Here is a 26,857-nt window from a genome sequence, read left to right on the forward strand (position 1 = left end):
CCAATTTCATAACCATTTTCGTGGTTAAAATCTCTCTTTTATACAAATCTATGTTTTTTTCCCTAAACCCTTGATTTCCATAATTTATAGGTTATAATCTACCCATAATCTATGTATTTAACTCAAAGTGTGTAGAATTAATACCTTCAAGTTGCTAGTTGAAATTCCCTCTCAAAAAGCTCCCAAATCGCCCAAGAATGGAGAGAAATGGGCAAAAATGGTTGTTTTTCCGTTCTTTAAGGGTTCTGTCAAACAACCCTTTCGCTTCTGCGGCTCCCAAGCTGCTTCTGCGGCTCCGCATCTGCGGAAATGGCTTTGCAGATGCGGCTTTCCCCTTAGCATGCTTCGTCCGCATCTGCGGTCAGCGGCTCGCAGATGCGGCTTTCCCCTTAGCCGGTTTTGCCCGCACCTGCGGTCAACGGCTTGCTTCTGCGAGACCGCTTCTACGGTCGTTATGCCACACCTGCGCCTTCCTCCACACCTGCACTTCTTCCCTTCGCACCTGCGCCTTCGCAGGTGCGGTTCCTTTCTCGCATCTGCGGTGCCCAGCGACCCCTCCTCTTCTTTGCACCTGCGACTCGTGGCTCGCACCTGCGACTGTCCTTGCGCATGTGTGATCATACCAAAAGCAGAAAGCTTCAGCTTTTCTCCCAAGTCCACAATTGGCCCGAGCCTCGTCCGGTTAATGCCCGAGGCCCCCGAGGCCCCGTCCGAATATACCAACAAGTTTGAAATCATAAAACGGACTCGCTCGAACCCTCGGAATGTGTAAAACAATATCAAATATAAGAATCATACCTCAAACCAAATTGATTCAACTTGATATTTTCAAAATTTTCAAACTTACTCCGAACGCGCCGAAACATACTTAAACTTCTCGGAATGACATCAATTTTGTTGTGCAAGTCTTAAATCACTATACAGAGCTATTACCATACTCAAAATTCTTAGCGGACCTCAATTACTCCACACCCTACTCCAAACTAAATTTAAAGAACCTTAAACCTTTAAATAGTTGATTTTTACTATTAAGCGATGAAATGCTCTCGGGTTGTCCAAAACCCAATTCGAACATACGCCCAAGTCCAAAATTATCATACGAACCTATTGGAACTGTCAAATTCCGATTCCGGGGTTATTTTCTCAAAATATTGACCGAAGTCAAATTTGGCCTTTTAAAGCCAAATTAAAGAACTAAGTGTTCTGATTTCAACTCGAACATTTCCAAATCTCGAACCAACCGTCCGTGCAAGTCATAAATTAGTAAAAGCACATATGAGGAGTTTTATTTAGGGGAATGGGGTTCTAAAAGTTAAAATGATCGGTTGGATCATTACAATACCACTCTTCCCCAATCCTCAGAACCCACCAGCCCTAGCTACAATGTACCAAAACACCTAATAAACACACACACACAATCCATAAAACAACCATGCACACCCATTGAACCATGCACAAATCATGCATACTCCTTTACCACACGATGTCAACAACAATGTACCAGCAGCAACAGAGATACAGACTGTCCCAATGCCCATTCCAACTCCCCAGTAGAATCAAAATCAAGCAAGGATGGAAGAGGAGGAAGTAGAGGAAGAAGTGCCAATAGAAAGAATATTGGAGCATGGAGTGTTGAGATACTCAAAACACTGGTGTTCAAGTCAAGAAGAGAAAAAAGATTCATCTTAAGTTTCCCCGTGGATTTGAGGAAATGTTCCGTCACTATAAGGAAGTTAAACCCACGGGGAATTTACCAATATGTAGTAGTGATGGTTCCAAAACTATTCATGCAATATTGGATGAACCAAGAAGACAACATAAGTCAACACAATTCTCCAACAAACCTAGAGGAGGACATCCTCAACCCAGAATATTAGTATGAATATCATCATCTAGAATTGTAGGGGTGCAAGTAATGCTGATTTTAGAAGAGCTTTTCGATCAATGCTAGATTATCATCGACCTAATGTCGTAGCCTTGTTGGAAACCAAGCTCGAAGGTCATCATAACCTAGTCCATGACTTTGGATTCTCTAGCTTAATCCAGATTCCATCACATGAAAACTCAGGTGGTATGGCTCTCATGTGGAATAATGGAAATACACTAGTAGACCCGATTAGTGGCACTGACCAGGAGATCCATGCCATGGTAAAGGTAAACAATTCAAATAATTCTTGGCTTATTTCAGTAATTTATGCTAGCAATCTATTAGAGAAAAGACTTATTCTTTGGAAAACCCTTAAAATAGTAGCAGGCAATTTTAAAGGCCATTGGTTAGTAGTAGGAGATTTTAACGAAGTCACACGTGCTTCGAAAAAGTTTGGAGGGTTTCATGTCAATAAAAACATACCTACTCACTTTAATAACTACCTAAACTATTGTCAACTCATGGACCTAGGATTCAAAGGACCAAAATATACTTGGACCAATAAAAGAAAGCACTGCAAAACGCTTATTATGGAGAGATTAGATAGATGTTTAGCAAATGCGAAATGGATTAAGCTATTCCAAGAAGCGAGTGTCAAACACCTTATTAGGACCCATTCCGACCACTGCCCAATTAAGTTAGACCTACATAAATCTATTAACACTAGTAATAATACTTTTAGAATTGTGTCTATGTGGATGTCGCATCCTAGTTTCCAAAGCTTAGTCAAAGAGATATGAGATAATCAATTGGACATTCTTAATACTATCGAAAATGTTACAAATAGGGTTAAGGAATGGAACAATAGTACTTTTGGTAATATTTTTAAAAAAGAAGAATTTCATTATTTCTATACTACAAGGCATTCAAAACTTCCCCAAATATACCACTAATAATTTCCTTATTAACCTAGGAAATGACCTTATTGAGGAATATAATAGCATCATGAAATTAGAGGAAGGATTTTGGAAGCTTAAATTTAGAATTCAATGGATCCAAGAAGGGGATGCAAGCACCAAGTTCTTCCAAATAACTACTTTACAAATAAGAAGAAAGAATAGAATTTTTAGTCTAAAAGACGAGGGTGGTAACTGGATTCATGACCAAAAAGATATAAAGGCTATCATTAATAACTTCTATCTCAATCTACACTCTACAGAGCATGTGTTTATCCTACATGAATAACATATACACGTCCTGTAGTGCCACCATTAATGATATTGAGCACAAAGTATTAACTGGCACCCCCTCTGAAAAAGAAATTAAGAATGCCATTTTTTCCTTTAAATCTTTTAAAGCCCGGGACCTGATGGTCTACACCCTTTTTTTTTATCAAAGATATTGGGAGGAGACTAGTAAGCATCTGGTTAATTTTTGTAAGGATTTTTTATTTCTAAATATATGCCTGAAAATATGAATAACACCTACGTTTGCCTGATACCATAATGCCAAAATGCGGAGACCATCATGTAATATAGACCTATTAGCTTTGTAACACTGCGTACAAAGTTGTCACCAAAATTATAGTTAATAGGATAAAATCCTACCTTACTAACATTATCCACCCCACTCAAACTAGCTTTATTAAATATAGAAGGGCAACTGACAATGCAATTATTGTGCACTAATCCATTCTTCATCTTAAAAGCCTTAAAAAGGGAAAAAGTCTAAAATGATGATTAAAATAGACTTAGAGAAAGCCTTTGATAAAATTGAATGGTCCTTTATTAGATTTTCCTTAATCTCCTTAAATTTTTCTAAGGACCTTATTGACCTCATCATGGCTTACATTTCCATCACAAACACCTCTATTCTTTTCAGTGGGTCTAGAACATAATTCTTTAAACCAACAAGAGGAATTAGACAAGGGGATCTTTTATCTCCTATCTTTTCATCATCTGCACGAAAATGTTATCCTGACTCATTGACCATGAAAGTGACTGTTGCAGATGGTACCCCATTAGAATCAATGCTAAAGGACCACCTATATCACATCTCTTCTTTGCAGACGACCTCATCCTTCTTATGGAGGTTAACCAAAAAAGATGTAACTCCCTTACTGATACGCTTGATAAATTTTGCACCATATCTGGGCAATATATAAACTTTAATAAGTCTAGAATCTTATTCTCTAATAATATCACTCCTGGTTTTAAGAACATCTATAGCAACAAGCTATCAATAAAATCTGCCAACAACCTCGACAAGTACCTAGAATTCCTAATGATCAACACTAGACCTTCCAAAAACGACTTCCAATTTATAATAGACCGAATGAATAGCAGACTTAAATGATGGAAAACTAAGTTTCTTAGCATTGCACAACCCTTATAAAATAAACTCTAGATGCTATTCCAAACTAAGTTGGCAAATTTATAACCCCCAAGGCTACATAAATAATATTGATACTATCCAAAGAAACTTCTTATAGGGAACCAATGAGGAAAGGAGAAAATGCCACATAGTTAGTTGGGACATTGTCATCCACATGACATCTTGGAAAAATAGCTCTTTCCAGGCAGGTTTGGAGATGTAGAAAAGGAAAAGTTTCCCTATGAGCAAATATCTTGTATAAAAAGTATGATAAAAAAAATCCTCTGCGAATTAATAGTGTCAACAAAAACTTAGGCTCCCATATTTGAAAAAATATCAAGAAAGGATCTACCATCTGTAAGCCGGCCACCAAATGGCTAGTAGGAGATGGAAAATCTATAAAATTATGGCATGATAATTGGGTTAATCAGTTAGGTCCCCGCGGAGACTATATCCAGGGGCCCCTCACGCATTAGAAAATGGACCAAACCCTAAATTCTATCTTTGGAAAATGGGACCTATAACCTTACCAACATGTCCCTTGTCCTTCTAGGGGAAGTGATTACCGGGATTGATAGTACCTACATTAAGAAAACCTCCCCAAATAATAATACCTTTAGTTAGAACTCTAAGAATCATAATAGATTCCCAACCAAATTTGCTTATGAGCTCATCTCCGGATAATGAAATTATGAAGGGCCCAACCATGATTGGATCCGGAGAACCAATACGCTCAATAAGTTAAAATACTTCCTATGGACTGTCGTTCTCAACAAACTTCCTGCAACTCACATGCTCTCTAGAAGGAAAATCTACCCTAATGGGACCTGCACCATTAGTGGTATCGAAAAAGAAGACACTGAATATATATTCTTTGATTGCGTTTACTCTAAGGCATTATGGGCACAAACCTGCACCCATCACAACTATCCCCAAGGCCAGAATACAAATGACACTATACGCAATTGGCTTAGAGATAAATTGAAGTCTAGAAAACCCTACAACAATTATTTCAATTGGTCGGAATTACTCCCCTTCCTACTATGACATATATGGACCACCAAAAATAGTATCGTTTTCAAGGAAAACAAATCCTCCCCTAATATTAATATTCCAGTGAGTAGGGCAATATAATTCGTGCTTGTGACTAATAAGCTAGCCAGAAATTCTAGAAGGAACACCACTCTTATTAACCATTCAAATTAAGTGGGAACCACCACATGCCGGCTTCTATAAACTTAACATAGACGGGGCATATGTTGGTAATCCAGGAATGGGGAGGGAGGGGAGGGTATATGGGGGGGGGGGTATTTAGGGATAACAACAAAGCATAGGTCTTGGGTTTTAACATACGAGTATAAATCACGCGATAAATATATACATGTAGACACTGGCACTGTTTCACGGGGTTAAACTAGCTATTGAAAAAGGCTTGCTGCCACTAGTAATTGAAATAGATTGTCATGAACTTATTAATTTGCTAGCTAATAATGATTGTTTCTATCAAAACTTGATTGATGATTGCAGGTCCCTATTGAGGAGCGCGAGTGATCCACCACTAAAGTATGTGTTTAGAGAAGCTAATGGAACGGGGGACCAATTATAAAAAAATATATGCAAAATGGACGTTTTTGGAAGATTGCTCACTTATCCTATTCCCCCTCTTTTGTTTGTACTACTTTTGAAGAGATGGAATAGGTACTTTGTTGCATAGGCGAATCTCCGTTTGTAATAACTCTTTAAGTTTGCTATTATGAATAAAAGTCTTTTATTACCAAAAAAAAAAGTTAGAGAGGTCCGTTAATTTTAACTTAAGATGCGCTTTTCCTTTAATTTTAAGGGTTACGTAAAAGATTGGACCAAATTTATCAACATTTGCAAATATGATGGACATTATGTGTTCATTGCTATACGTAAGGGACTAAAATACTTCTATGTTCATACTTAAAAGGACTATTTTCAATTTTTTCCCATCGAGATACCCTGAACTTAGAGAGACTCCATTTTTCACGAAGCTTTCACTGCTTCGCGCCTGGGGTCTGCGAACTCCTTCCTGCTCTCCGTAAGTTCATTCTCTCTTTCTTCTCTCTTTTCTTTTCATTGATTCGAAATCAAGAAAATCATAGCAATGTCTGATTCTATATCTATAATATAGCTCTGGATTAAAAATTAGCTGCAGATTATTATTTTTTAAGACTATAGTTAAATGGCACAAAGAACAACGAGAAGTAAAAGTAAATAGCTTCTTTTCTCTCTTTCTCACAATTTCTTCAGAATTGAGTAGCACAGCTAAAAATTGGCAGAACACTTCCTTAATTCATTGCCAATTTTTATGATACATTTGCCTCAAATACTTATCTAATGACCAACTAAACTCTACTTGTACTTATCTCAAATCTCAATCTTATGTATAATATTTTAAACATAGAGATGTAATGCAAGAAAAGGAAATTGATTAAATTGGCTTAAAGATCCTCTAATGTTGGCTTGCCTAGCAAGTAAAATGTTAGGCGCCATCACGGTCCCGAAGGTAGGAATTTCGGGTCGTGACAACACCTTAGTACCTTGATGCCTATAACTATCTGAGAAGATAAAAATTGGCAGAACACTTCATTAATTCATTGCCCAGTATCAGCATATATATAGAGCAAACACACAGGAAGTATTTGTGATTCATTTGGACTCCAAGTACTTATCTAATGCCTAAAGCAAAATCTTAATAAGAGGCCTTAATATATATATATATATATATATATATATTAATATATATATATATATAATTTAATGAACATCGTTTTTAAAAAAATTAGACAAGTGAGGATGTGGAATTAAAAAAATGAGAGCTTAGTTTTATAAAATAGAGAAAATTAAATGAATTTAACGTTGATTGCATCACAACTGAAATGGGAGAACCCAGAAAACATAAGTGACTCATTTTTTTTCGTAAGTCCCTTTCTATATTTGGTAACAATTCAACTTTAGATTTTTCTTTTTACCATTAATGAGATGATTTCTAGCCCAAAAACTTCTATGATTTATTTAAGATTACAAGTTTCAAAAGCCTTCCTTTATTTCATAAAATCCATGTCCAGTCAAATACTTTCATACAAATTGGGACGGAGAGAGTATAATTTATGTAAGAAAAATAAATAATAAGTTAGATTATTAGATATAGTTACGTGACCAACTAATGAATAGAGAAATATAATTAAGTAAAAAATAAAATAAGATTGACAGAAAACTATTTTAGTTATATTAATTAGAGGAAGAAATCGAGTTATTAAAAATTAATATGACAATAAAGAAATAAATTTATCAATAATAAAAGATAATTATATAAATAATATACTACTATATATAGAAAAATACTAGTAATTTTGGGGCCCTTAAATATTTGGGGCCTAAAGCAAGTGTTCACTTGCTTTAGGGTTGGGCCGCCCCTGCATGTCATCACCATTGAATGGCATTTCTCCCGGGCATGAACTTCTGGGGTGTTTCTCAGGCTTACGAAACGCCAACTTATTTTTGGCTCTCAATGCGTTCCGCATTGCTCTAGCCCATCCGTTGTAGTTCTCACCATCCATGGTGCTCGGAATTAGCACCATTCTGGGGTTGTTGGAAGGAGCAAGATAGTAAGGAGAGTTGACATCAATCAAGGAGATCTTGGCTTTGTTTTCTATAGACATTGATGATTGCTCTGATACCATGAATTAACTATCTGAGAAGATAAAAATTGGCAGAACACTTCATTAATTCATTGCATTTATAATATATATATATATATACAACAAACATACATTATATTTTTTTTCAATACAATGTAATTTTAGCTCCACCACTTATATATAATATATATATCATATATCCTTTAATATGGTCTTCGGTTAGTTTTCTTGATTCTTCTGAAACCAATTTCAGCATGGTCAATGAACATAGAGTTTTGCTGACAAGTCTCTCTATGGTTTGTGCTTCCTGCAGACTTTCAATTTTGTCGCTGAATTGATTGAATCGTCACAGGCCCAATGGGGAAGTACAGTTGGAGGGTTAAAATTGATTCTTGGGAATAATTCAGTAATTCCGTGAAGAATGAAAGTATGATTTGGATTATGAAAGTCGATGTGCATTGACTAAAGAATTACTACTGGAATTTTTAGCATGAAGAATGAAGTAGTATCTAGCATTATCCAAAAAATACAAAATCCAACGGTTGCTGATTACCAAGTCTTGGCAAATGTTCTCAAATCTTGTGCTGCCATATCAGATAGAATATTGGGGAAAGCTCTGCACAGTTCTGTCATTAAGTTAGGCCATCATTCTTGTCAATTTGTTACAAAAGCTTTGCTTAATATGTATGCTAAATGTAAAGATCTTGATGAATGTCAAAAGCTTTTCAGCCAGATTAAATACAGTGACACAGTGACATGGAATATTGTGTTGTCTGGCTTTGCTGGTTCGCTGTTTCATGAAACAGAGATGACAAGGCTGTTTAATTCAATGCAAAGAGCCCATTATCCTAAGCCAAGTTCTGTCACTCTTGCTATTGTTATTCCTGTGCTTGCCCGCTCTGGAGCTTTGGGTGCTGGAAAAAGTGTTCATTGTTATGCGATAAAGCACGGATTGGATTGTAAAACGCTGGTAGGAAATGCTTTCTTATCCATGTATGCAAAATCTGGGGATATTTCAGATGCAGCTGCTACTTTTCATGGAATTTCTGACAAAGATGTTGTTTCATGGAATGCAATGATTGCAGGTTTCATCGAGAATAAGCTTACGGATAGGGCTTTTGAATTGTTCAGGTTGATGTTGAAAGCTTCCATTCTACCTAATTATGCAACTATTGCAAATATTCTTCCTATCTGTCCTAGCTTAGGAGGGATAGCTGGTTACCACTTCGGAAGGCAGATACATTGTTATGTTTTTCGACGGACTGAGCTGCTATCGGAAGTTACCGTCATCAATGCTCTTTTGAGCTGCTACTTGAGGGTTGGAAATTTCGAAGGAGCAGAGACTTTATTCCGGAATATGAAATGTAAAGATCTGGTATCTTGGAACTCAATAATTGCTGGATATGCAGCTAATGGTGAATGGTTGAGGACACTGGATTTTTTCCGTGAATTCACTAAAGAGGAGATGAGTGGACCAGACTCTGTTACTCTTATGAGCATTCTTCCTGCATGTCCACAGCTCAATAACGTATTGATTGGGAAGCAAATCCATGGCTATATAATTCGTCACCGTTTCCTCCATCAAGATACCTCTGTGATTAATGCCCTTATAAGCTTTTATGCAAAATGTGGAAACACCAAAGAAGCATGTCACACATTTTCATTAACTTCTAACAAAGACTTGATATCATGGAACACTATGCTTGATGCCTTAGCAGAAAACCAACTTCACGAAGAATTTACTAACTTGTTAAAGGGGATGTTCGAAGAGGGGATGGGAGCTGACTCCATCACATTATTGGCTGTGGTGCGCTATTTTGCTAACATTTCCAGAATGGATAAGGTCAAAGAAGCACATGGTTTTTCAGTAAGATCTGGTATCTTGCTAAGTGATACTGAACCTACTCTCGCTAATGCCTTACTTGATGCATATGCAAAGTGTTGCAATTTAAACTATGCTAACAAAATATTTGAGAGTTTATCAGGAAACAAGAATGTAATCACGTGCAACTCGCTTATATCAGGGTTTGTGAATTATGGTTTGCATGAAGATGCCCATAGCATATTCAAGAGGATGACCGAGAGGGATCTTACCACGTGGAATTTGATGGTTAGAGCTTATGCTGAAAATGATTGTCCTGATCAAGCAGTAAGTCTGTTTACCGAGTTACAGCATCACAAACTGAGGCCTGATGCCATGAGCATTTTGAGCCTCCTTCCTGTTTGTGCTCAAATGGCCTCAAGCAACCTGCTGAAGCAGGGCCATGCATATGTGATTAGGTCTTTTCTAGATGATGTTTATGTCATCGGAGCTCTCATAGATGTATATTCAAAATGTGCCACTCTAGGGTATGCATACAAGCTTTTCCAATCATCTCCTGCCAAAGATCTTGTTATGTTTACAGCATTGGTTGGAGGATACGCTATGCATGGAATGGGAGAAGAAGCACTTGGGATATTCTATCATATGCTTGAGCTGGACTTCAAACCAGATCATGTTATAATAACTACGGTGCTGTCTGCTTGTAGTCATGCTGGCCTTGTGGATGAAGGATTGAAGATCTTTGATTCAATGGAAAAGACGCACCAAATCAAACCTAGCATGGAGCATTATGCCTGTGTGGTGGATCTACTTGCACGTGGAGGCCGAATCAAAGATGCATTTTCCTTTGTGACCCGGATGCCCTTTAAGGCCGATGCCAATATATGGGGAACGCTTCTGGGAGCCTGTAAAACCCATCAGGAGGTTGAAATAGGCCGTGCTGTGGCAGATCGCTTGCTTCAAGTCAATGCTAATGATATCGGGAATTATGTAGTCATGTCAAATCTGTATGCTGCAAATGCTAGATGGGATGGGGTCCTAGAGATAAGGAGGTCTATGAAAATGAGAGATCTTAAAAAGCCAGTTGGTTGCAGTTGGATTGAAGTGGAACGAAAGAAAAATGTGTTTGCTGCTGGTGACTATTCTCACCCACAGCGAAGAATGATATATGAAACATTAAGAATCTTAGATGAACAAAACAAAGAGCTATATGAGTATGAGTTATAGCCTCCTAATATTTTACTTGTGTGAAGTATTACAGAGATACTGTATCACCAAATTATGCTAGAAAGTGGTCCACCTTTCTCTTGCAGCTTTTGATATTGGTATAGTAGAATTTCTTTTCATTGTCCAATATACATCCCTTAACATTGAATATGCATAGAGCTTTTCTCAAAGCTTGGCTAGCTATGTTGACGTTTTATACTATTGCAAACTGCAGATCAGTTCAGTACCCTGTTCTTTCCCAGAGAGGTCAACGTCTATATTGGCATGCAAGTGTCTTCTTGCTGGTGGGGCATTTATACTCTTTTCGTTCTTTTAAAGGAGAATCTGATCTCGCCGTAAGCTATCTAGTCAAAACTCTAGTCAAAACATTCCCAGCTCCAGTGGCCTAAGGAGAAGAGCATGGGGCAATTCAAGTTTCGGAGCTCATGACTTATGAGAATATAAATACCTATTTAATCATTTTGTCTACAGTTGAATGATGTCTGGTTTCCTGAGTGCTGGAAAAGGCTGAGCTCTAAGTTGGGTTTTCTGAGAATGCTGTTAATTCAGGTTCGACTGTTCATTATCAAAAGTGTTATCCTGTTCTTAATAGTTTTCTTCTTGAATAAATTACATAATGGAGAATAGTGGCGTAATGCAGAATGCAAACAAGCTGACATGGGAGCCTTATCAGGAAAAAAAACAAACAAGCTGAAATGGGAAAATATTTAACTCATGTGAATTTGGTGCTGTTTCTCTTGGTCACTGGCATACATGTTGAATGCTGTTAGTGAGCAGTTTAGTAAGAATTTTGTCATCGGTATACCTATTGGTTTTTGTCTTAGTTCTTTTTAGGACTACGTCGTGTATTTACCCGATTGGATTAGTTCTGAAATTTCTGTGCAAAAGTTTAGTTTGAGCTTGTGTTTACTCGGTTCAAGTTCATTGAGCATGGAGGTTCAAAGCTTTAAGCAGATTTTTCTCAAATGTTAGAACAAGAGAATTGTTATTCCTGTTTGATAGTTTAGAGTCTTTTATTAACTGGTCATGGAAGATTTAATTGTATTCTCTGTGTATGTGTTTATATTTGTGCTTACACCTGTTGACATAAAAAAGAACAAAATAAACCTAAATTCGTTGGCTTTTGTTTGAATAAGGAGCAGTTTATTCATGAGAGAAGTTGCTTGTAATCTTTAAGTTTTCGCCTTTGTGATGTTGTTTTTCCTATCTCCAGTCACTTTTCCTCTCACCTCAAAATGGTAGCTTCAGGGTTTCAGCTTCTGCAGTTCCGCTTGGGTCAGGTTGGGCAGGTTGAGCTATCCCATACTTTAGCCCATTCTACACCCCTAATATTTTATTTGTTTTGATGTTAAAATGAAGATGTACAAGTAGTAGACAGGACGGTTAATTTCAAATGAAGATGTACAAGAAGTAGACAGGACGGTTAATTTCCTTAGTTCTTTCACATGTAGTTAGCTGTGGACTGTGGTAAGATGCATACTGTTGGGGTTGTACTACTTATCCATTGCACTCTCTTGGGTTCTTCAATAAAATTTTCAATACAATTTCAAAAATAATTTGACCCAACCCACTCATTCTACACCCCTGATATTTGATTTGTTTCAGTTCTAATGTATTCTCTGTAAAGTCATCTTCTCAATTTTTCTTTGTTTTGGTATGGCCTTTACTGTGAAAATGGCCATCTTTTATTTGATATTTCTAGGCGAAGTTTGTCAACTTCTAATGTTGAACCTCAATATGATGGAGGGATTTAAAAAACCACTGATTGTCAGCCGCTGTTTCTATTTGTTTGCCTTAATATTATTTTTTTTATTGCGATTTGAGCTTTAACACATCATGCCTCAGAGCTGTAGTGTGCTTTAACAGTTTGTTCTACTCTGGAAAGCTGCAATTTTTTCTGAGGAAGAAGCAGAGTCTTGGATGACGAAAAGCTGGCTGGAGAATGCCCATCTTTACTGTGAAAATCTCATCTTATAATTGCTTGATTTTTACATCCAAAGATTGGTATCTTTTTTATGTTGAGCTTCAGTGTGATGGAGGAATGAAACTGTCAATTGCTTTTCTTTGTTTTATTTGCTTTTATTTGTGATGTTTTTTGGATTGTAATTCGAGCTTTAACACGTCAATATTCCTGTGGTGTAGTGTGCTTTCAAGGTTTGTTTTACTCCAGTAAAATTTCAATCTTCACTGAGGAATAAAAATATAGAATCTTGGGTGATAAGAGTTTCTAGAGAAAGGGAGCAAATAGTTCTGGTGAAGCATGTGGGTACTCAGTAATGGACGATGATAACAAATCTTTACTTTCAAGTTTCAACGACTGATGCAGAGCTCTTGAAGCAGGCACGGCGGAATGAAAAGGCTGCCCCTGAAATTCTTCAATTTGAGACTGCTTTGATTCAGAGATCTGGAGAAAAGATTCAACTGATGGTATGCGCATTATGTATATTTATGCCTCAGCTCTATACCTAGGATATTTGTCTGTTTTGTTTTTTGAACTTTGACTTTCTTCTTGATTTCTATTAAAATTCCTTTCTTGTTTATTTTATGTTAAAAATAGCATGTTGTTTGGCATTATGTGGTGGATGTATGGCTCTTCGAATTGGAAATAATTGGTTGTTCTCATAATTTCAGTAGGGTGTTTATCGGGACTATAGTATACTGCAGGAATAAAAGACTCAACTGGAGTTACTCATTTTGAATCAAATAGATTGAATCTTTGTGGACATGCTTATGTCCTGTTGTGGTAGTACACTTAGAAAGGACTGTTTAAAAGCTTTCTATTGAAGATACTGTCAGCTTCCAATTATTTATCCAAATATATTATCAGTAGGTGAGTATTCAGTTAATGCCCAACAACTTTTAATTCTAGGGCATTTGGGTGCACTTTGTTTGTGTTAAAGTATGTGACTATCTCATCTAAAAGCTTAAGCTGTTAGAAAGAACACACTTTTATTTATTTAATTGTCTCTTCAACATGCCCCCTCATATCCAGATGTAGAACGTCTATCAGAAGGTGATTCTGCCCAATTAGCATCTGAGTATTCAACAAACTGCTCATGGCGTCGATCCTCGAACAATAATCCTTTGTCTAGGCTGACTTTATATATCGAAGAGTGTGGATAACTGCATCCCAATGACTACCACATGGAGAATCCATAAACTAACTCACAATAGTGGAAAGGAAATGTCAGGTCTAGTTACTATAAGGTAATTTAACTTACCAACCAGCCGCATATATCTTGCAGGATCGCTAAGTGGCTCCCCCTGTCCTGACAGAAGTTTAGAGTTCAGATCCATAAGAGTATCAACGGGTCTACACCTTGTCATTCTTGTCTCCCAAAGAATGTCTAAGGCATACTTCCGTTGTGAGATCAAAACACCTAACCTAGATTGAGCAACTTCAATACCTAGAAAATACTTTAATCCGCCCAGATCCTTAGCTCTCGCTTGGCCATAGAATTTGGGAGCTTTTTTTCAAATTTTGTTTTCAAATATCCGTTTGTTTATAGATTTTAACCAGTTCTTGGCAAATTTTGAAAACAAAATCTTCAAATCCCAAAAAACAGCTTTAGAGTAGTTTTTGCAGTTTTATACTCACAAAACTTCAAATTCTTTTGAAGTAAAATGCATGTCCAAACATAATTTCAACTTTCAAAAATCATTTTTTATCTCATCTTTGAAAACTTGTTTTTTCAAGTTTCAACCATTTATGTCCAAACGCTAGCTTAGTCTGAAAGTGCTGAAGAAGATGTTGCTTCAACTTAGTAATACCATCATGATCATTGCAGGTAATAATGATATCGTCAACATATACCACCAAATAGATGTAGAGATTTGAAGCAGAATGCCGATAAAACACAGAGCGATCAGCTTCACTACGAGTCATGCCAAACTCCTGAATAACTGTATTGAACTTACCAAACCAGGCTCGAGGAGACTGTTTTAGACCATAGAGTGACCAGCTCAGTCGACATCAAGGCGACTAGACTCTCAATGCGCAACAAAACCGGTGGTTGCTCTATATAAACCTCATCCTCAAGGTCATCGTGAAAAAAATATTCTTAATGTCCAACTGATAGAGAGGCCAATGGTGAACAACAACCATGGATAGAAAAAGACGGAGTGATGCTATTTTAGCCACGAGAGAGAAAATATCACTGTAATCGAGCCTAAATATCTGAGTATACCCTGGCAACAAGGTGGGCCTTAAGTCGATCAACCTGGCCATCTGGACCAACTTTGACTGCATAAACTCAATGACAACCAACCGTAGATTTACCTGAGGAAGAGGAACAAGCTCTCAAGTACCACTCGCATATAAAGAAGACATCTCGTCAATCATAGCCTGTCGCCATCTTGGATGAAACAGTACTTCACCTATAGACTTAGGGATGGAAACAAAAGACAAAGATGATACAAACGCATAATGGGTGATGGGAGACGATGATAACTTAAACCGACATAATGTGGATTTAGTTTCATTGTGGATTGTTTACCTTTACAAAGTGCTATAAGAGGGCTAGGAGGCGACAAGTCCATAGTAGGAGCAAAGTCAGGTGCAGGACGCGAATCAGTTAGGCACGATACTGGACGCGGATGACAATGTCACGACGATAAGTCAAGAATGGTGATACTGCGGCTAGGATGTCGGAGGAGTAATAGTAGACCTATTAAAAGTCGGTATAGGTATGACGTCCGTGGACGGGGATGTCGGAGGAGTAATAGTAGACTCCTCAAAAGTTGGTATAGGTAAGACCTCAAATATATCAATATGGTCAGAAGAGGTAAAGAAAGGACAAGACTAAAAAAATGTGACATCAACTAACATAAGGTACTTACGTAGATCAAGTGAGTAGCAACGATATCCCTTCTTAACACGAGAATAACCAAGCAAGGTACACTTGAGAGCACGGGGAGCTAACTTATAGTTTCAGGGGACTAAGTTATGAACGAAACATGTTCTCCCAAAAACACGAGGGGGAAAAGAGTATAAGGGTGACTGAGGAAATAATACTAAATGCACAACTTTGATTCTGGATGGAAGATGAAGGCATCCGATTAATCAAGTAACAAGCCGTGAGAACTGTATCACCCCTAAAACGTAGCGAAACATGGGACTGAATGAGAAGCGTGCGAGCAGTCATAATGAGGTGCCTATTCTTTCTTTGCAACCCCATTATGTTGAGGGGTATAAGGACAAAATGTCTGATGAATAATTTCTTGAAAAGTCACAAACTGCTGAAATTGAGAGGATCAATATTCCGAACGATATTCTAAGGCGTTATTACTGCGAAAAGTGTGAATAGAAACGCCAAACAATTTTTTTTATTTCAGCACAAAGCTTTGAAATATGAAAAACAACTCCGAACGATAAGCCAAGTACATCTTGGATAATCATCAACGAAACTAACAAAATAACAAAATTTTAAGGTTAAACTAACTCTACTAGGACCCCCATATAAACTGATGAATAATTTCTTGAAAAGTCACAAACTACTAAAATTGATACGATAAATATTGTAAGGTGTTATTACTGTGAAAAGTGTGAATAGAAACGCCAAACTAATTTTGAAATATAGAAAACAACTCAGAACGATAAGCCAAGTACATCTTGAATAATCATCAACGAAACTAATAAAATAACGAAATTCTAAGGTTAAACTGACTCTATTAGGACCTCATATAAACTGATGAATAATTTCTTGAAAAGTCACAAATTGCTGAAATTGAGAGGATAAATAATCTAAGGCGTTATTACTGCAAAAAGTGTGAATAGAAACGCCAAACTAATTTTTTATTTCAGCACAAAGCTCTGAAATATAGAAAATAACTCAGAACGATAAGCCAAGTACATCTTGAATAATCATCAACGAAACTAATAAAATAACAAAATTCTAAGCTTAAACTGACTCTACTAGGACCCCGTATAGTAGAATGAACTAAAGAGAAAATAAACTCTCCATGACTCTCAGCACTACGCGGAAAGGTGGCTCGGGTATGTTTTCCTAGCTGACACGACTCACAATCTAATATAGACAAACTAGACACCATCTTCTGAAACTTGGATAAACTCGGATGTCCTAAACGTCTGTGAATAAGGTCTGGAGAATCTGTAACTGGACATGCTGTGGAGAGATTGAGTGAGTTAAGATAGTAAAAGCCTTGCGATTCACGCCCTGTGCCAATCGTCTGTCCCGTACTGCGGTCCTACATGATAAAAGAATCATCAATAAAATATATACCATAATAGAGGGCTCGAGTTAACGACTAACAGATGCAAGACTAAAAGGACAACCACGGACATAAAGAACGGAATCTAGAGTGACAGAAGATAGGGGATTAACTTGTGCACCTCCTTTTGCTTTAGTTTGGAACCCATTGGAAGAAATAACTGTGGGAAGAGACTGTGAATACATAATATTCGGCAAAAGTGATTTATTACCAGAGATATGATCGGAAGCGCCCGAGTCCATGAACCTTGGTCCAAACTCCAAACAGTTGTTTGCTGTTACATTTCCTATAGGAGCATGAGTTCAATGAAATTCTTTTGCTCTCCATTTGCATTCTCTCTCTTCCCCCTACAAAGTTGTAATTTACCGATTTTAGATACCATTGTTGGTTTACCTTTTTTTAAAACACAATATTAGGAGTATTCGTCAGAAAATATCTTTGTTGATGAAGAATATGTTAGCAAAAGTTAGTAGTTGACTTTACGACTCTTCCCTTCTGCGTCAGGGCTCGAACCCGTGACATGCACCTAATCCATACATCATAAATCGCACTCTTACCACTATACCAAAGCCTTGAGGGCCGGAGAACTTATTTTATTTATTTTTATTTTATAGATAAGTAAGTGGTGGAGATGAGGATCTATCGAAACAGTCTCTCTGCTCTTCTAGGGTAGGGGTAAGGCTGCGTACATCCTACCCTCCCCAGATCCCACTCGTAGGAATACACTGGGTTGTTGTTGTTGTAAGTAATGGTGGAGAACTTATTTGAAGGTATAAATCAGGAAGGAGAACAGAACATAGGTTTACATGAACAAGTAGTAGAACTACGAAAGAAATCTTGTTTAGCTGAGGAGGAATTTGTAGTCAATGGAAGGAGAGTGATTTACAGTTGAAATCGATCTTATGGCGGATGGGAGACCAGAAAATTTGAAAATTCAAACTTGGATAAGTTGTTTAGTATGATGGGTGTAGTCCTGTATGCACGATCATGTTGTCCAGCAGGGAACTTGTGATTGCTTTTCACGAAACTGTAGCATATGTTACTGGACTCAGGTTGGGTAATATACATGGAACTAGTGAATTTATCTACGCTTCGCGCGGTAAAAAAATACAATTATAAATTAAATTGATCTTTTTCTGGAAATGTAGTTGGGATAGAAGAGATAAATAATTTCTTACATATACATAGATAAATTAATTGCAGAGTTGGTTAAATCACCAATAAATATTTTCCGTGATATCCATAGTGCGATTCTATACTTCAAGCAGCATACATATTGTTACAGCTGGTTATGAGGGCATTCCTCAAACCATATATGTAAAGCTGATATGTATTTCCAAATTAAATTAGCTCTTTTGTTTCTAAAAAGTGAAAAGGAATTTTCAAGAAAAATTGTAATATTATTTTCAGAAATAATAATACATTCCTCTAATTTATATTTTATGCATAATTAAGTTTAATTCTTTCAAATATTTTTGAAAGTTTCCGCTATTGGAAAAAAGAAGAGGATATGTGAAATAAAAAAGAGAAAGAAATATAAGAAAATAAATCTGCACACATCATAGGCAAGCACAATTACTTGATTTTTTTTTTCTGTACCCTTTTTTTAGTATTTGTTTCTTGTTCTTCAACTGTTCCCTAGTTAATACTCATTGTGTATAGCATTATTTCAAGGGAAAAGTTCTTTATGGGAGGAGAGGAGTATTTGGTCTAATAATAACTATTAATAATTGACAAATAATAAATATCCAATTCATTATATCAAGAACCGATACATACATAGAAGTATTAGTAACACTGATTTAGTTTAATTTCTTGAGAATACTTAAAGTGGTAGTTTCACATTCTGATTGTGGAAATGACCCTCTTCATGTAATATAGGTATGAGCAAACTAAGCATTACAGTAAAAACTTGGTGAGCATGGATTTTCATAGTAACAAGCTACTCTTTCGAAACCATTTATTTTTAAAATTTTACCAAGTTCCTCACGAAGTAACATACCTTTAAAAAGAAAAGTACTATCAGCTCCTATTCTTTTCTCTTTTTAACTTTTTACAATTTCAACACCCCATCCATTTAAATGGAGTTCCATGTAAAAAATGGAGAGGAGAGTCTTTTAGAAGGAGACAACGTTATCCAAACAACGTAACTCCCATTTCATCTTCAAATTTTTGCAAAATTCTCAAAATTTTGTTTCTTCCTCTACTATCTTAACACTCTAGAACTGTTTCTATAAAAATTGATCTGTAGGGCGAGCATAATCCAAACGATAAAAAATATACTCTAGAATACAAGTTAATATAATATGACAGATAGAAAATAATATGAAACAACCATATGTAGGATTTTGCAATAAAGGTAATACTGGTACATACGCTTCACTAAAAGCAACTTTGGGTCTTATCCGACGCAAGAAAGAGAAGAAAAATAATAGGAAAAAAGAGAGAATAGAAACTAAGTAAAGCCATCTCATCTCTCAAACAATAATTTATCATGGAAAATACTCATTTTTCTAAATAAAAGAACATGAATACTAACAGTAACGGAATAATTCAACTAAATTTGAAGCATACAATGAAAGTGTGTAACATAGAAATCATTGAACTAAAGTTGAAGCATACAATGAAAGTGTGTAACATACTCTGTTTGAAAGTATTTGCTTTTAGATCTGTTGCATCATCAAAATAATTGCTTATGAAGCTTAAACTAAAAAGTAAAAGCCTGAAAACCTAAAAACCTTAGGGATATCAAGGAGATACTTGCACCCCTGTTTCTCAAACCTAGCAAGAGTAATATCCATGACTGCTTGTAAAATTTATGGTTCTTGATCAATCTGAAAACCTCTATTACAATGTTCATACCATTTTTCTTCTTCAATCACCAACGCACAAAGATAACAATGACCAGGGGACATATATATGGTCCCTGAGAAGCACTTTCTTCTTTGTTTTTTGCTTTTGGGCAGTAACGGTAGATTTCAATCTGTAACAGAAAGACCTCATTATGGAATCATTATGATGAATTAGGTATTTTTTAAATATAAAGAAATTGAAACGGTTGTCAATAAATGTCGAAACCGTTGCTTTGTCAATTTCCTTCTTAGTAGGAGTTGTAACTGAGCGTCATTTTTTTTAGATTTAATACTATTTATGTAGTTATGGAATTTCAATTAAAACCTTAAATTATTTAAATGTAAAAGTTGATTATTGTATTAAAATGGGAGGGAAAAGACTAAAAAATTGAGATAATAGATAAATAGGATCATCTCTTTCATTCCCTCCTTTATAGATATATATAGATATGTATCTGACACAGGGATGTCTAATTCCTATCAAGTGCTTAGTGTATTGTGGAGGATATAAGAAGTACCCGTGCCTGTATCATACTTATTGACACATGTTTGCCAAAGCAAACAATGAGGCTGAGTAACACAGACAGGAGGTCTGAAAATTTTCCTAGGACACAATACAATGCTGGTGATGTTAAACTGAAGTGCCTTTTCCTTATCTGCAAAGCTAGCACTTGTTTGAATGTGCCAGAGCCCAATGGTAAAAGTGCGGTTGGAGATGTTGGTTCCACCTAGCATACTTAAACATGCAAAGTTTGTTAATCTTAAATAATCACGGACATAGTATAAACTCCTGAATGTAATTATTTAGTAAAACTCAGTCCTCTAAGGTTGTCTTTCAAGTTATTGCATTGACATTGCCGTATTCCTTAAAATTGACATGTGCAGAATTTGTCCCTTCCTATCTTAATCAATGTTTGGTCCGTGACTTGCAAATAACAAAAATGTTTTTGGCGCTTCAACTTCGTTTAGTCATTGTAAAACGTCCCTGCATTTTCCAAATACTTATAGGATGTTTGTTCACCCCATTACCAAGGTTAGATTTGAAACGCCCTTTTTTTTTAATAACTGTGGTGTCTGGTCCGGTTTGCATGGACCTCGACAATTGCAACGGGTAATTTTACTCAACCAATGGTTGGGCAGATGAGAAGAAATCACCTATCGGTTTTTCTTGTCTTTGTTGGATTTGAACCCTGGTATCCCATGTTTTAACCCGCTTTATTGCTATTGCGCCACGCTAATTGTGGCATGTGGGCCGGGCCTGGTCCTAAGTGGGCTTTGTGGGCCTGGTCCTAAGTGGTCCCGGGCTTCTTGTTGGAATCGGCCTGAGACCGGGACCACGAACTAACGGTCCCGGGTTAAGTGGGCTGGTCCCGTGTTAAGTGGGCCCAACAGATACTTTCTATTTTTTTAAAATTTTTTATAGAAGTTAGAGAAAAAAAAATGGTAATAAAAATATCTAAGGCAATTTCTTGTAAATTATATTATAGAATTGTGACCTAAATTTTTTAATTCAAATTTAAAGACAAAAATATTGTTAAGAGATATTCAAAGCAATGCGTTATAATATATATATATATATATATATATATATATATATATATATATCTTAAGATGTATATATAGTATAGTATAGTATAGTATAGTATAGTATAGTATATATATAAGCTATATTCGATATATATATAAGCTTATATATATACTATACTATACTATACTATATATACATCTTAAGATATATACTATACACTTAGTATATATATATATGTTATATACGCGTATATATGTATATATATATATATATATATATATATACACACACACATACTTGGCAGCTATTATCTTGGAGAGCATTTATACAATATAGACATGACGTTCCGAAAGATCTTATTGACGTACTTCTACCTTTATAAGTAGGATTATAAACTTTTCTAATATAATGCACAAAGTGAGGGTTAGAAGAAAAATTATAGGGTAAGCACATAACAGTAACCATTTTTGCCAATTCTTCCCGATCTTTTTTTGGATCATAATATAAGAGAGATTGATGATTTTGTGAGAAAAATGAAAGAATGATGGGGTATTTATAGTTGAAAATAGGAAAAAAGTGTAATTATAAAAACTTTGGGGTTAAAACAAAGTTGGGGGGTTAAATGACTATTTTGTAAATAGCCAACGGATATTTTGGCAGAGGAAACGGCTAGATTTTAAATGCCCAAATGGACAGATTTTGTTTTTAAAAATTATGGCCGTTTAGGACCGCTAGGACCGGTCCGGTCCCGGTCCCAAACGGTCCGGTCTCGCGGGCCTCAGGCTAAGGACCGGCCTACTTGCCAGGCCCACCTCCCCCGGTCCCGGTCTTAAACGGTTCAGCCCGTTTAGGCTCACTACCCACATGGGCCGTGGTCCTGGGTCGGTCCCTTGCCAGCCTTACGCCACGCCCTTGGTTGCAAAGGTTTGAAATTTTGTACTGTTTCAAAAATTCTAATGAAAAAGCTGTGTGCTCACATCTAAATAAAGAATTTAATGATTGTAACTACTTAATGAATTATAATTTGTATTTAACTTAAACATATATGGTGTACAAAAGCTGTTGATTGTCATATTCCATGAAGCTGAATGAAAAGCTTCTCTGACATACCAATTTATGTTTGATACAATGATAATGAAAATTCCATCTATCTCTTCTGGTATATCGGCTATATACGCGAATGTATCTATGCTTTAGTTTCTTAGTTATGTTACACGTTACATGTGTTTTCATGGTACACACTACACAATCGGCAACATTTTCTGATGTTACTCGATCTTTATCCTTCAGGAAGAAACAGTGGAGAAATTTTCAAAAGATGGTGGTGATATATTCGCTGTCTCTTTACCAGATGGATTTGGATAGAACCCTGTTTCTGCTAAGATCATACTTACGAATCCTCTCCAAAAGGTAGCCTTTAAATATACTTTATTTTGGCCTCTTGATATAGGTAAAGCTTAATCTGGGAGGAGCTATATTCATGATGCTGGCATGTTAGTTTACCATCTATTTATAGTTTTAAAAGAGCTCTTTAAGTTATTGAAAATATGTTTAGAAGTAGTGATATTTCTATTTGCATATGATGGAATCTCAGTTCTCTGTATGTGTCTACAGCCTATCCCAATACTCATTTCCTAATGAACATTTGACTACAGATTGAAAACTATGCATTTCACATACAAAAGCTACCGAGTAGTGGAATCGTATATCTTAAGAACAGAAATTTGCTGTCAGGTAAAGATGTTTATCTTCCTATATTACTCTAAATGTGCAGTGAATAGCCAAGTAGAGTATTTGATGTTAATTACCTGTGGTTATAGCCTATAGGTGTATTTTACGACACGGAGCAACATCTAAATTAATCTGTTCTTTAAAAATTACCTCATTGTTTCAAGTCTCATTTGAAGCAATCTTCACTAAGTCTGGCAGATGACGTGGGTAGGATTCCAGTACTCCCTACAACTTGATTGAAATAAATTTTGTTCAGGTCTCTTCTCCAACCACCTTGATATGCATCTGTGTATGCATGATTGGGTTTATCCATCTCCTTGTTGAGCTAAGAGAGTTTCCAGGATCCGTGCCAGAAAAAAACCGAAAAAGCATCTTTATATAATAAAAGATCTAAGTGATTTAAATTGTCTATGAATACGAGGGTGCAACAATTATAAATGCTTTAATAAATGAGCCAAATCTGCAACCTGATTGTGAGTTTAGTAGAAGGCATGAAATTGTTGAGCGACTTTATGCAACATTCTAATTGTCGCTGATGTTCTCCAGTGTACTATTACAATTTGTAAAGTTAGTAGAAATAAAACTACTACACTACAAATCCTATGGGCAAGAAGTTTCATCTTCACTTTCATAATCGTCACCGACTTTCTCTGGTGGTGTTTCATAACCGAAACTTCTTTTCCACTCAGCATGCGCCCAGAGTTTGCTGTTGAAAGGTGTTCAAATTTATTTTTTTACCATCAACATCTCAACATATTTGATGAGGGATGTGCCATAATCAATCCTAAATAGATTTTGAATTTGGGAACTTAATTAAAACAATAACTTTAATAAGAAAAATGTAAAAGTGCATATGAATTATAAAACACAAATGGCAATACTTGTTGTCCACTTTGCCTTTGGCGCTCCTTACCACTGAATATCATATCTGCATTTCTAAATGACCGATGATGTGTTCTAAATAGCGAAACTCAAGTAGGTTGGGAATAATACGCGCATACATCTCAGTGGCAAAGAGCATCAAGACAAAGTGGATCGTGAGTGGTTTTATTTGTTTTTTTATAAGTCATATGCTCTTGTTCATTCTTCTTGTTAAGGATATTGTTTTAATTGAATTCTCAATCTTAATTTTCTTAGGACTGATTATAACACATTCTTCATCTAATATGTTGAGCTGTTGATGATGGGAAAAAATTTGAACACCTTTCAACTTGAGGAAATATAGGACTCTAGGAAAGACCTTGCAACAAACCTCTGGGTGTATGCAGAATGGAAAAAAAGTTCTGGTTATGAAACACCACTAGGAGAAAGTCGATGATGATTATGAAAGTGAAAATAAAACTTTTCGTCCGCAAGAGCTGTAGGGCAGTAGTTTTATGTAATAGGAATACAATAGTGAACATCAGTGACAATTAGAATGTTTCAGGTTTTGTTGGAATTGAGAATTGATCTCACAGGTTGTCACCTTCAACAAGCCTCACCTGTGGTTGAAGCCCCTGTTTTGTGCACTGCCTTCTATTCTCATGTGAGAAATGTGGAAGAGACACAATACAATCAAACATGGAGGCAAGATCTCTTTCAAAAGATTAGTTCGTGAAGTTGCTACCACATTGCATAGATTGCTCATTGTTCGCTATCCTCATTTGGTGAATATCCCTATGAATTGGCCTGAAATAATGCACCATCTTGATGCTTACATTCCTCGAGTTAAATACACAAAAGTTAGCTGAACGCCACTTCCTTCAGGCTGGTACAAGTGTAACGCTGATGAGGCATGTAGCAATAATCCAGGTTTGAGCTTGTTTCAGTTTTATTTTAGAGACTTGGTGGCGGATCTTGTTCATGCGAATGCCAAGATAATTGATGATGGCAAAAATGTTCAAGCGGAGGATATGCCAATTGTGGAAGCTCTGAAATATTGTAGGGATTCTCATTTCACTCCTACAAGTATTGAGACCGTCTCTTTTTGCTATTGAAGAATATCATCGAAGGGAGCTGGGCTACCATGTGGAGTATGGCACTTTTAATTGATGAAATAAATTACATGAAGAGGGACGCACAAATTCAGTTCCAACATACCTTGCGTGAAGGTAACCAGCTAGCGGATTACATTGCTAACTTGGCGTTTGACCTCCAGTCACACGCTAGGCGACTGCTTAATTTGGACAAGCTCACTGTCAATTAATTTGTGCAAGAGTTGTAAGAAGATGATGATATTAGGAGGTCATGCGTTATTTGGTTCCTTTGGGATATTATTCAAGGGGGAATTTCATCAAAGTTTGATGTTTCTGCATTTGGTTTCAACTGGATACATGCTGAGCTTTACACTGCCAATTTGGCCTTTGTTATATAGTTTATCATCTTGTATTTGCATCTTATAAGTTCTAAGTTGCTATTTCGTTATGTACTTTTTGCACGTTCAAACTTTAAAGATCATGTAAGGTATGGTCTAGCCGTTCCTTATTTACTTTTGAGTTTGTAATAAAATTAGCCTAGGCACATTGCCTAGTGGTGTTCATTTAAGAAAAGTATTTAATTATTTGATAAATAACATGATTGTATAAATACATTTTGCGTAAAACTTAAACATAATTAAGTATAGCAAGTGTTGTTATTAGAGATGCGCGCGGTGATCTCATAATAGCGAGGCCAATCCAGCACAATTGCTTAGACTAAAGGTCTACATAATTGTTTCTCATGGTGTTTCAAGAATAAAGTTCAACAACTAATTTTGGAGTTGGACTGTATTTTATTGGTGCAAACGTAATTGTATCGTTCCTGGAATATATTACAGAATAGTGATTGATAAATCATTCCACAAGTGTGATGGGATAGTTGACCCTTAACCAGAATCTTAGTCCTACGAAAATGAATAACTTCTTGGTTAGGAGTATTTTACTTCTTTAGTGGGCCTATCTAGTACGAATCTAGGGGTGATGTGCACAAATAGGTCCATTTAATGCTAATGTTTAGTTTTGATTGTGAAAATAGCACGAGCTAGTCGGTTTTCGTACTGGTAATTGAAAAATAACCAGTATTTTGCTGTAACACGGAAATTTCCAGTATAATATACTGGAGATTGATGCACATGTGTATGAACTTCCAGCATATTATGCTGGAACTCCAACATACGGAAAGTTCCAGCATAATCTACTGGAGATTGGAGCACCCGTGTATGAACTTCCAGCATATAATGCTGGAATATTTTCCGGATTTTGAACAGTGTTTTCGTTCAGATTTATCTTTACATGAAAGATGGCTAAATTTCGATTGTTTTTGAAACTGTGACTAATTTTCAATTACCACTTGTAAATCTGGCTATTTTTGAATTTCTCCCGTTTTGATCTTGTTTAAATAAGTTTTGCAAAAATTACTTGCCGGTCAGTACTAGGATGCAAAATTTTGACGAACTATAACAAGTTATATGGATTGGCAAAACTTGCCTTGTCACAAAGTCCTACCAGATAAGTCTTGATGGACTGTCATAGTTGCAGCATAAACTGTTATAATAAAAATTATTCACTAATCCTAACGGATCAATATAAATTATGATAGACGGGC

The 26,857-nt window shown here is 36.3% G+C and overlaps 1 protein-coding gene across 13 annotated transcripts; it reads left to right on the plus strand.

Annotated features, from left to right (window-relative positions):
- The first annotated feature begins 6,215 nt into the window (after positions 1–6,215).
- On the plus strand, positions 6,216–25,824 carry LOC107786146 (putative pentatricopeptide repeat-containing protein At5g08490). 13 transcript variants are annotated; one of them, XM_075245339.1, is made up of 8 exons: positions 6,216–6,302; positions 8,219–11,052; positions 11,169–11,503; positions 11,595–13,381; positions 22,856–22,975; positions 23,221–23,299; positions 24,276–24,333; positions 24,434–25,824. In XM_075245339.1, the coding sequence occupies exon 2, from the start codon at positions 8,396–8,398 to the stop codon at positions 10,952–10,954; it is 2,559 nt and encodes an 852-aa protein (XP_075101440.1). In that variant the 5' UTR covers positions 6,216–6,302; positions 8,219–8,395; the 3' UTR covers positions 10,955–11,052; positions 11,169–11,503; positions 11,595–13,381; positions 22,856–22,975; positions 23,221–23,299; positions 24,276–24,333; positions 24,434–25,824. The 13 variants fall into 13 exon arrangements, with proteins under 13 accessions (XP_075101440.1, XP_075101445.1, XP_075101439.1 ...); XM_075245344.1 differs by having other exon boundaries at positions 11,595–13,216; positions 13,295–13,381; positions 24,276–25,824; XM_075245345.1 differs by having other exon boundaries at positions 6,225–6,302; positions 11,595–11,735; positions 13,097–13,381; positions 24,276–25,824.
- Positions 25,825–26,857: the final 1,033 nt, after the last annotated feature.

The sequence above is a fragment of the Nicotiana tabacum genome, chromosome 23 (genome assembly GCF_000715075.1).
Source record: "Nicotiana tabacum cultivar K326 chromosome 23, ASM71507v2, whole genome shotgun sequence".
NCBI lineage: Eukaryota > Viridiplantae > Streptophyta > Magnoliopsida > Solanales > Solanaceae > Nicotiana > Nicotiana tabacum.

Coding starts and splice junctions, on each gene's coding strand:
- LOC107786146 (XM_075245338.1), top strand. CDS start 8,396: ATGAAGAATGAAGTAGTATCTAGCATTATCCAAAAAATACAAAATCCA.